Below are 12233 nucleotides of genomic sequence, written 5' to 3'. Positions count from 1 at the left end.
GGATTAGGGTGAAGCTTTCAAGGAATAATTCGGCAGATGTTGAACAAAATAAAAACGAACTATGATCATGGAGATTGTCAAAAGAGTGACAAAGTAATATCACAAGAACGGCATACATTATTAAGTTATACCTTTCAGGGTAAGTTTTGGCGGATTTTAAACTAGCCAGAAGACATTATGTGTATACTTTTAATGCTACTTCTACTGTAACTATTCACACTAAGGGCAATAAGTTGAAACTTTTAGGGAACGTTTAGAGGGAGTTTCAATTATACAAAAAAACTATATGCATGCAGGTATTAAAAGGACATTTAAACAATATCATAGGCAGTGCTGATATATCATAACTAGTAATATCATTGATGTTTTAAAGGAGCTAATTTGATTGGCAATTAGAAAATCTAGAGTCCTTTTTAAGAACCAAAAGTGATTGCAGGGCAATCAGCCTTCCAATTCTTTTTCAGAGGCAACGCTATAGCGTTGCCTATAGTAAAGACCATAAGGCTCCAATGTTTTGTTGTTTTTTTTCCCAGAGGCACTTCATATGGAAGGAGTCATCGTAAAAACTTCAAAGGGGGCTCATTCGATTGGAAATCGAGAGTTCTAGTGCCCTTTTTAAGGGTCAAAAGTGACTGGAAGGCAAGGAGCACCCCTCCCTCGCCCACCATTTCCCCAAACAAATCCAATCAAAATTTCGAGATAGCCATTTTGCTCTACGTAGTTGATTTCCAGATTTAAATTATGTTTTTGGGGAGGACACTCCCCCACACCCCTCAGGGCAAGGGCTGTAAGTTATGTCCTGGGGGCATATATGCTTTTTATGGAAAGCTTTGTCGTAGAAACTTCAAAAAGGGCTCATTCAATTGGAAATTTAAAGGGCTAGTGCCCTTTTTAATAGTCGAAAGTGATTGGCGGGCAACTAACCCCCCTCTGACGCCCACCTTTTTCCCAAATACATCCAGTAAAAATTTTGAGATAGCCATTTTGTTCAATGTGGTTGAAAATTCTGGAAATTAGGTCTCTTAGGATGACAACCCCCCCACAACTCTCAAGGCAAGGGTTGTAAGTAATGTCCTGGGGGTATACAAGGATCTTATTGAAAGCTTTGTCGTAGAGACTTCAAAAAGTGCTCATTGGATTGGAAATTGAAATGGGTACTGTCCTGCTTGATAGTTAAAAGCGTCTGGAGGGCAACAAAACGCCGTTCTACACGCACCCTTTCCCAAAACACATTCAATCAAATTATTAGTCTGGCCATTTTCTTCAACGCTTTTGAAAGTTCTGGATATTATATCATTCAGCATGACACTGCTTCCCCCCAAGGTCTTCAGGGCAAAGGTTATAAGTTATGCCATGGGGGCATATATGGTTCTTATGGAAGGAATGCTAGTATACTCTCTGAATAACTTCAGATAGCGCTCATTTGATTGGAAATTGAAAGTTTTAGTTCACTTTTTAAGCGTCAAAAGATGTCGGCGGGTAAACAGCCCCGCCCACGCCCTTTTTTCCTAAATGCATCCGATAACAATTTTGAGATAGCTATTTTTTTTTTTTAATAGTTCAAAGATCATATAACAAAAAGTCAGGTGTCGACAAAACCCCCCAGGACCCGGAGGCAGGCGTTGTAAGTTGTGCCCTGGGGTTATATATGGTTCTTATGGAAGGGATGCTCGTATAAACTTCAAAGAGGGCTCATTTGATTGGAAATTGAAAGTTCTAGTTCACTTTTTAAGAGTCAAAAGAGATTGGAGGGTACAGAGCCCTCTCTCTCTACGCCCTTTGTTTTCTCAAACCCATCTGATAAGAACTTTGAGATAGCCATTTTTTTAAAATTCTTCAAAGACCATATAACAAAAACTCCGGGGTCAACACAGCCCCCCCAGGGCCCGAAGGCAGGCGTTGTAAGTTATGCCCTGGGGGAATATATGCTTCTTATGGAAGGGTTGCTCGCAAAATTTCAGAGAGGACTAATTTGATTGGAAATTGGAAGTTCTAGTTCAGTTTTTGAGAGTCAAAAGAGATTGGGGGGCACCCCCCACGCCCCTTTTTCCCCAAATGCATCCGATAAATATTTTGAGATAGCCATTAAGTTAAAAATTGTTCAAAAGTAAGATAACAAAAACTAAGGTGTCAACACAACCCCCCAGGGCTTGGGGGCAGGCGTTTTAAGTTATGCCCTGGGGATTATATGGTTCTTATGAAAGGGATACTCGTATAAACTTTACAGAGGGCTCATTTGATGGGAAATTTAAGTTCGAGTTTGCTTTTTAATAGTCAAAAGACATCCGAGGGTAACTAGCCCCCCTCCCCCCCCCCTCACGCCTTATTTTTCCAAGCCTATCTGATGAAAATTTTGAGATAGACATTTTGTTAAAAAAAAATAGTTCAAAGGTCGGATAAGAAAAACCTGGTGTAAATACCACCCCCCCCCCCAGGGCCCGGAAGAAGGCGTTCTAAGTTATGTCCTAAGGGCATATATGGTTCTTATGGAGGGGATACTCGTATAAACTATAAAGAGGGCTCAGTCGATTGGAAATTGAAAGTTCTAGTTCACTTTTTAAGCGTCGAGATATTTAAGGGCAACTAGGCCCCCCCAATCTCTTTTTTCCCCAAACCCATCCGCTACAACTTTTGAGATAGCCAGTTTTTTTAAATTGTTCAAAATTTATATAACAAAAATTCCGGTGTCAACACAACCCCCCAGGGCCCAGATGGTAAGTGTTGTAAGTGTTGTCCTTGGGACGTGTATGGTTCTTATGAAAGGGATGCTCGCATAAACTTCAGAGAGGGCTCATTTGATTGGAAATTGAAAGTTCTAGTTCACTTTTTAAGAGTTAAAAGATATCCGAGGGCAACTAGCTTCCCCCCACACATCATTTTTCTCTAAGCCTATCCGATGAAATCTTTTAAATAGCCATTTCATTAAAATAATTCAAAGGTCAGATAAGAAAAACTCCTGTGTTGAAGCAACCCCCCAGGGCCCGGAGGCAGGCGTTGTAAGTAATGCTCTTGGGGCATATATCGTTTTTATGGAAGGGGTGCTCGTAGAAACTTCGGAGAGGGTTCATCTAATTTGAAAGTTCTCGTTCACTTTTTAAGAGTCAAAAGAGATCGGAAGACAATTAGCCCTCCCCCCTCCACTCTCTAAATGTATCAGATAAAAATTTTGATATAAACATTTTGTTAAAAATAGTTCAAATTTCTAAAAAGAAAAACGCTGGTTCCAACACAGCCCCCCAGGGTCCGAGGGTAGGCGTTGCAAGCTTTACCCTGGCAGTACATACGGCTGTTATTGAAGGCATATTCCTACAAACTTCATAGAAGGCTCATTTTATTAGAAATGGAAAGTTGTAATTCACTTTTTGTGAGTAAAAAGTGATCGGAGGGCAGCTAGCCCCCCCCCCCCACACTCCATCGATTTTTTTCCCAGACGCAGTTCATATAGAAGGGGTCCTCGTATAAACTTCAAAGAGGGCTCATTTCAAAGGGGGCAAAATTTTTTCACTTTGATATTGTTACTTTAATACCAGTTTTGACACTTTGATAAAGATTTGATTTTTTTTTAAGTTTGATTTTTAAATTAGGAGGTTTTCAAAACTTGAAATTTTTTGCAGCCAAAAACGAACAAAAATTAATTAAAAAAAACTTTCCTAAAAATAATTTTTTCAAATAAAAGTAATGGCCATTTTAAAATTATGCTCAGCAGATACAAATATCTGTCAAAATTCAAACTCAAAACGGCCAGAAATTACTATTAAAGAATAAATGAAACCCAAAACGAACAGAAATTAAATAAACAATCATAGGAAAAAACATACAACAGGTAGTAATATAAATGAATAAATAGATCTTAAGGGAAGTAATGCTTAGATTGAATATTAAAATCAAGCTGAAAACGAAAAAAATATTTTGCTATTTAAGCATAAATGAAACTTAATACGAACACACATTAAATAAAAAATTAATGCAAACAAACATACAATAGACATTAATTTAAATGAATAAATAAATCTTAAAACGAGTGAAACTTAAATTTAATAAGCAAATCAAGCTTGAAACGAACAAAAATCTCTACAAACAAGAGTTTGGGTACCGCCTCCTTTTCTCAGTGTAAAAGTCTAATACTTACTGCGTCACTGGCGCTTTACTGAAAACCAATTTTATTACAAATATTTTCTTTTGTACTTCATATTGAAAATAAACATTAAAATTATAGTAAAATTTTTAGCTGATGAGCTTTCAGCAATTAATATCATTATACATCAAATATTCAGTTTAATTTATTAGCTTTTTTTAAAGTTGCTCAAGACGAATATAGTTTCACTACAAACAAGTGTTTGGATACCGCCTCCTTCCTTTACTGTAAATAAAAATCAAAAGCCTACTGGGTCATTGGCGCTTAACTGAAAACGAATTATATTACAAATATTTTCTTTTCTAGTTCTTACAGCATTGAAAATAAAAATAAAATGAAATAAATCCTTGAACTGATGGATCTTTCAAAAATAATATCATTATATATCAAATATTCAATTTGATGTTGTGTATACTTTCCAAGACTGTTCAATACGCATATAGTTTTAAGTAAAGCGGCAATGACGCAGTAGGTTTTAGACTTTTACAGTGAGAGAAGGAGGCGATACCCAAACTCTTGTTTGTAGTGATTTTTGTTCGTTTCAAGCTTAATTTGCATATTCAATTCAAGTTTCACTCGTTTTAAGATTTATTTATTCATTTAAATCAATATCTATTGTATGTTTGTTTGAATTGAGTGTTTATTTCATTTCTGTTCGTTATATTTTTTTCGTTTTAAGCTTGATTTTCATATTCAATCGAAGCATTACTCCCTTTAAGATTTATTTATTCATTTATATTATTACTTGTTGTATGTTTTTTCCTATGATTGTTTATTTAATTTCTGTTCATTTTGGGTTTCATTTATTCTTTAATAGTAATTTCTGGTCGTTTTGACTTTGAATTTTAACAGGTATTTGTATCTGCTGAGCTTAAGTTTAAAACGGCCTTTACTTTTCTTTGAAAAACTCATTTCTCCGAAAGTCTTTTTAATTAATCCCTCTAAAAGACTACTGTATGTCAATATAAAACGAACGGAATTTAATTTAAAAAAAAACATTTCCCACAAAATAAGTTTTTCAAGGAAAAGAAAAGAACTCCATTAAACCGAAAATGGGCAAAAATAGAATTAAATAATCTATCGTAGAAACTACCACAAATCAGCGTTTTCACTTTTATAACTTTAATAAATCAAAAATTTTTAGATTTGAAGGAATAAATATGAGCGTATGTATATTGAACTGACAATGCAAATTCTTTTTAACTTTTTCAGTAAAATGCAAATTATGTTCTGGCTTTGAGAAGGCATAGAGGTTGTGGGCCTTAGCCCTGTTAATTTTTGCTCGTTTTGAGTTTGAATGGGTTATTTATTGCAATTTCTGTTCTTTTTGGGTTTCATTCATTTATTGATGCTGATTTGTGGCAGTTTTACGCTTGATAAATTATTTAATTCTATTTTTGCCCATATTTGGTTTAATGGAGTTCTTTACATTTCTTTGAAAAACTTATTTTGTCGAAATTTCTTTTTTTAATTAATTACCAAAAATATCTAAGTCATCGCGCTTTTCCGTTTTCTTGTAGATTGTTTTCTTTGTAGAATACATTTTTTTTCCCTTAGGAGTATATTACAGTCGATGAGTTTTCGGCAGAAGATTTTATGGCAGTGTATTGGGTAGGTATATACCCAAAATATTAAATGGGTAGATCTATAACTATTTTTTAATCATTTTGATTATTTGAAGGTTTTCTGAATTGTGTCATAGTTGTGAGACAGCTATGTAATAGTTTTTTGTTATGAAACTTTTAACGAAAATTCACTATATTAGCTATGCTGAATTTTGGGAAATAAAAATTTCGTTATTATATTAGTCAGTTCCATAGCAAAATTTGAGGAACCAAATTTGATGACTACAAATATATATATATATATATATATATATATATATATATATATATATATATATATATATATATATATATATATATATAAATTTATAAGGTGAAATCTTCTGTAATTTACGGTTAAAATTTTGTTTGAACCCATTTAGTTTTAGCGAATGTGCAAGACAAAATAGCTTTGCAAATACGTCCCAAGTCGCCTTTTGAATAAATAAGGAGTACACACATAACACTTGAAGCAAATATCTAATAGCACTATAAGCTATTTCTTTATTATTTTGATTCCGTATAGGTGTGCTGAATTGTGTAACATTTGTGACACCATAGTTGTTTTTCTTAAGGAACTTGTGTTATCTGTATGATGTTTTCTTGAGACTTGAAAAAAGACATACCTTCTACTAAGAGCTTCAGTACTTTCGACTGCAAGCAAAGCGCTCCTTGAAAAGCCTATTGCCGCAGTAGAAGTTTGGAAAAAAAGGAGGTGACCAAAAGCGGGCGTGTTTCTTTGAACTTGGATTCCTTTTTTCAAAAGAAGTTTTTCAGTTTCGCCGAGAAGTTTGATTTGAACCTGGCCCTCCTCTGCTGCAGCGTTCAAATCGTAGATGTCGATAGGAGTTCTAAGCTGAACTTTTTTGTTTTGACGCTTGAAAAGTGGGGGCCTACCTATAAAACAATTTGAAATTGAATAAGTTGCTATATTACTCCAGTCAGATACTACCATTTATATTAGTTAAATTTCACCCATTTCCTTCTCATCATTATTTATACAAGTGCATTTCTACAGATAAAACAGAAGAAAGTTATTTGTTTTATTTGGAAATGGAAAGTCAGTCTAAGACATTTTTTGCATAATTTTACAACGTATTTTCCCACCTCTGACAAATAAGATGATAAAAATTATTTTTCAGCAACTATTATTTTATTTATTAAATTTTGCAGCTGAAGTTCTGTCTCTTTCAAAATGAACGAATAATGAAAACTATATGAAAATAGCTACACAATATAAAAAGGGCGGGGGGGGGGGCTGGTAAAAGAAATAACACGCTTGTTGGTGATAATTTTGAATATGGTCAATATCTGGAAAGTTTCATCATGACTTTACATTTTTGAATTTGTTTTTCGTCTTCTTTTTTTAGTATATACTTTATCTTATATTACTTAGTATCTAAATATCATTTAGATTTTTGCAGTGCACGCCAATTATAATGGCTATAAAAACTATTCTGTGCCCTTTTCCACGTTTCTAGTTTGATTAATTTAGATTATTTTTTCATAGATAAATAATATTATCAATAAAGCACATGTTAAACTTAAGAATAAATAGCATAGGATTTAAGTGGGTGGCTGCCCCTCCCCCCCCCCCTATATAGGGATATTTATCTTATTTATAGGTTCACTCTGTACTGTGATTTGAAAAAAAAGCTTTTTTTTATCTACCTACTGTATATATTTGGCAGTGTCGGCAAGAAAACTGCCTTATGGGAAAACTATTTTATTTTTATATATTAAACACACATTGCAAAATCAAATGCCAAAACTAAACTTTTTAGGCCTATAGTTTAAAAAAAACTTTCACTATCTAAGAAGTTTTTAGACTTAATAATCTTATAAACGCATTCATGCATCCGCAAAAACCAGTTAACAGACCATGAAGCAGCTTGAGTGACAAGCATCTGCACGACCAGACGTTACCCAAAAATGCCCTTTAAAATTATACTAATTCAAAAATTGTTCGAGTTATTGAGGTACTAGCTGTCACGTGCTATTTTGCAAATTATTAAATCCAAAAAAAAATCTTGTTAACTAAAATTTAGTTTCAAATTACTTAAATTTCTAAAATACTTCCAAGTATGCTTACAGCAAGTCCTATAAGATATTTGTTAAAGGAGTCGTCTTCCTTTTTTTATTCCTAAATTCGCGGCACCAGGTATAATTAAGTATCTGATTTACCATTAGTCTTTTATCGAGGTTTTAAATTACTGTTGAATCTTCTTTCGAAAGAGTCAACAGAGAAGATTTTAGAATAACTTCCCCAGGAAAACCATTCTAGATTAAAGTGTAACATTGAATTAAGCTGTTCCTCAAATACTCTGGTCTCGGCTTGCCGGTCATAAGATAATTGAACAAAGTTGTGTGCCTTCGAGTATGTCTTGTCGGTTCGACAATTGAGGGCACAATACAGGAGGGCTCTAGAGAAGGAAGTGAATTTATATACTTGTAAAAACAACCATCGATTTCAAAGTGTTGCTTCACCGAATGAGAAGTCTTGGAATCAAAGGACTTTGTCTAAGATGGTTTGAGCGTTATCTTTATGGTAGGTCCCTCAACGTTGTTTTAATTGATGTAGTCTCATCTTCTTTTCCTGTGAAGTGTGGTGTGCCACAGGGCTCTGTGCTGGGCCCCTTACTTTATCTAGTTTATGTGGATAATTGAACCAAGTTGTTTGCCTTCGAGTATGTCTTGTCGGTTCGACAATCAAGGGCACAATACAGGAGGGCTCTAGAGAAGGAGGTGAATTTATATGCTTGTAAAAACAGCCATCGAGGCTAAATGAAACCTCTCAATAACAGACTAGAAAAATTCGTAGGGAACGACCGAACCTGCTCTATTAGCCCTATTTTGATCTTTTGGAGTGGCATCAATAATATTTTTGGAGCACCTGCACAGTGGGCATCCAAACTTGGCGATGGGTTTGATGCAAATTTTGTAAAGTGAGCTGAGTGGTAGAAGGTTCTTGTAGCAAAAGGTAATCCCCAGAGGTTCTCACCCGATCGGAATGAGTTTTCCAAGAGAGATCTGTGGACAAGTCGATTCCATGGAGATGAACTCGTCGACTTTTTATGTAACTTCTTTTATGAAGATAAAGTTGGGGTGTATGCGCGTCACTTTTGATCGGGGGATCATCAGCTTTTTTAGTTTTCTATACATTGAAAATGAGCATCCCGGCATCTAACCACTTTTCATTTTTCAAAATATCTGTCTGTAGGAGAAGGGAGGCTTTTATTGGGTCTTCATGTTTTGGGATGGCCATATGTATTATGCTGTCATCGGCAAAATGATGGAGAGAGCCCGCAAGGTTATCTCCCATGTCATTCATTTAAAGAATAAAAAGCATAAGTTTCAATACACTAATCTGGGGTATGCCTGCCTTTATTGGATATTTGAGGGAAGTGAACCAGTCAAGAACAACTCGCGATCAGAAAGAAAGCTCTCAGTAACCTTTAACAGACGTCCTCTGACACTATACACGTAAAGTTTCTTCAGTAGGCCACGACGCCATACTCTGTGAAAGAGCTAAGCAATGTGCCGTACCCTTTGCGAGAAGTTCGATCCACTCCTTGTGTTTGGCTATTAATTTGTCAAGCGTTGAACACTTATGGCGGAATCCATATTGGCAGTCACCTGAAAGTTCATTTGACTCCATACACACATCAAACACAATTCATTTGACTCCATCAAACACAATTCAAAGGTAAACAAATAAGTAGAACAACAGGGAAATTTTTATACAAGACAGTGAAACGCAACTTTAAATGAATATTTCGACCCTATATCCAAGGGCCGTCCTCAGCAAAACAGACGAAGAGAATAAAAACGCTATAAAAGAAACTTACATTAAAATTCAATCATTAAAACTGTTTAAAAAAATATTTATTCTATTGTCTTTATTAACAATACAATTAGCCGAAGATTGGCAAGACACTCCCGTAAAATTAAGGGTCTTTTGCAATGTGATGTTCCCGTCAAGCCCTCAAATATAATTTATCTTCCATATATTCCAAAATTCACCACAAGTTTAAAAAAAGTTTCCACACAAAATAATTTTTATGTTGTATTTACAAATAATTTTAAAATCATGAATTTGTTAAATTCTGATAAAAATATAACCCCAGCTACTCGCCAGAGAAAGGTTTATCAAATACCCTGTGACTGTGGCCATTTTTATGTTGGTAGAACCCATCAAAATTTAGAAAAACGCCTACAACAACACAAAAATGATATAACTAAAGCTTTAAATTCTAATAGTACAAATATTTCCTTTGACTCTGCTTTAAGCATTCACATATACGATAACCCTAGTCATAAAATGCTGTTTGATGAAACTTGCCTTATTAGCAATGATTTAGGCATAAAACAGGTTGTTCGAGAGGCACTTGAAATTAAAATCAAAATAAATAGTAATATTCCTTTAAATAGAGATTTGTGGGAATATTCACTTAATGCCCCATACACAAATTTAATTTAAAATGATTTGACTAATTATATTAAAAAACCTGTAAATAACTTAAATAACTCCACTCAACCTATTACGAATAGACCTTCTAGGCTGGCTGCCAAGAAGGCGAGATTAGCTTTAAAAGCTTGTCTGTAAGTATTTTAATTCCATCTGAATGAATTGTTCTCTGTCCATTTCGTTTGGAGTACCAGTCCTGGTTGAACGTCCTTGAAGTAATGATATTAGGGTTGTTTTAAAACATTTTTTTTAAACAGTTTTAATGATTGAATTTTAATGTAAGTTTCTTTTACAGTGTTTTTATTCTCTTCGTCTGTTTTGCTGAGGACGGCCCTTGGGTATAGGGTCGAAATATTCATTTAAAGTTGCGTTCCACTGTCTTGTATAAAAATTTCCCTGTTGTTCTACTTATTTGTTTATGATGGAAAGGCAGTGTGGTCTTCGTCGCTATTTACAATTCAAAGGGGATCATTCCCCCCCCCAAGGAAACGTGAAAGTTTGAGAATGTTAAAACCTCGGACCAGTCACTAGGGCTAAGAAGATCCAGCTTCAAATTATCCTCAGCTGTATTACGAAGCAGCAAAATTCCGAAGCAATCTTCCGGCCAACATGCACAGAGCTTGCTCTAGTAAAAGCACAGTTTATATAATTATCCAGTATGATCTTTCCCTATCTCACCCATTATAAAAACCCGGACCGAGGTGCGAGTGCTCCAGAGAACGTTTTGCAGATATAAACATAAGCGGCATTAGATCTTTTCACGGGTAGACAAAGAATAATCACCTACGGAACAAGTACTGACAAAATCACTTGGCCAGCTCACCAGCAAGTGGACAATAAGTGCAGAAATAAGTGGGAGGAGCTTTTTGTTCGCACCGAGAATGAAGAGCCAGAAATCATCTGCGGTAAACTTACTGGATAATTATATAAACTGTGAGTAAAAGGTACTGCTTAAGCATTTGTGACCATAACCAAGGTATTCTGGCTTCCTGACTTTCAGTTTGGTTTTCCTAACAAATGACGATTTCTAGTTCCTAGTCGGAGTCTAAGGGTAATGTCTGGGCAAATGAATTTTAAACAATTTGTAGTGATGAACTACAAGCTAAACACGGTAAATAGTTCTAATGTCAAGGGCGAGTCTTTTGTATTTTACAGCCATTTTTAACGTCAGTTAGAAACTTACGTTGGCTCATCTTACGTTGGTGAATGGTATTAGACTAATATGGTAATGTACTTTCAAAATAGTCGGCATTCGGTGGTAGCTTTTGTTTTATGCTTAATAACATGGATACCTTAAAGAATTGCCCTATCTCGTCCATCGTAACTTTTTTAGTTTCTGTTGCCCCATTACTTAGAATTGACTGGGCGGTCTTGCCACAACTTGTAGAGCTTGGATAAGAGATCTGAATAAATCAAAGAAAGCTAGAAGCCGATACCTACTTTCCCTAAAATCTTAGGAAAAGCCATTTAACTTCTCCTGTTTTGTGACAGAGATAGAAATGTTCAGATTTAATGAAACTTGCATCATTAGAAAGTGTAAGTTTTGTTTTTTTCGATTAAACGGAGCAGAAATTTCTTTTAAAGTTCAGGAATTGGCAGTCCCTAGAAATGTTCTAGCATACCTACTAGGAAAACGTTAAAAGCCGTATAAAAGAATATATCATTTAAACAATTTGACAGCTTTGGGAATTCCATGTGGTGCTGCTCCGCTTTGATTGAAAACCTTTTCAACAAAGAGGGCATATTATTTACACTGTAGGTACATTGAATAGACATCGGTTTGCTTGAAAATTAGCAAAAGACTATATTTTATTTTATTTTAAACTAGCCTCTCGTTAGCTCTCTGAACTGTTGACTCATTTAAGATCCCCTATCAATTTTTACCAAAGTTTTAAAAAAATATTATTTGAATAATTTGCTATCTTTGGGAGTTCCCTATTTCGCTTGGAGAATTCCTCTTTATTGCATTCTTTGTCTTTGAGACGGCCAGCCGACACTGAGACTCACAAAATTATGTTTAAGGTAT

At 34.9% G+C, this 12233-nt stretch overlaps 1 protein-coding gene across 7 annotated transcripts in view; it reads right to left on the bottom strand.

Moving 5' to 3' along the window:
• Positions 1-12233, bottom strand: part of LOC148948839 (immunomodulatory peroxidase-like) — a 130894-nt gene that overhangs the window by 93658 nt on the left and 25003 nt on the right. For all 7 annotated transcript variants that reach the window (XM_089094738.1, XM_089094741.1, XM_089094739.1 and 4 more), the window contains exon 3: positions 6366-6636. In XM_089094738.1, the coding sequence (XP_088950864.1) occupies positions 6366-6636 (271 nt within the window). The remainder of the gene's footprint in view (positions 1-6365; positions 6637-12233) is intronic.

The sequence above is a fragment of the Artemia sp. Qi Xiang Cuo genome, chromosome 9, assembly GCF_049724085.1.
Source record: "Artemia sp. Qi Xiang Cuo chromosome 9, ASM4972408v1, whole genome shotgun sequence".
Lineage (NCBI taxonomy): Eukaryota > Metazoa > Arthropoda > Branchiopoda > Anostraca > Artemiidae > Artemia > Artemia sp. Qi Xiang Cuo.
Note: the sequence above shows the minus strand (reverse complement) of the source record. Positions and strands in the feature narration are given on the sequence as shown.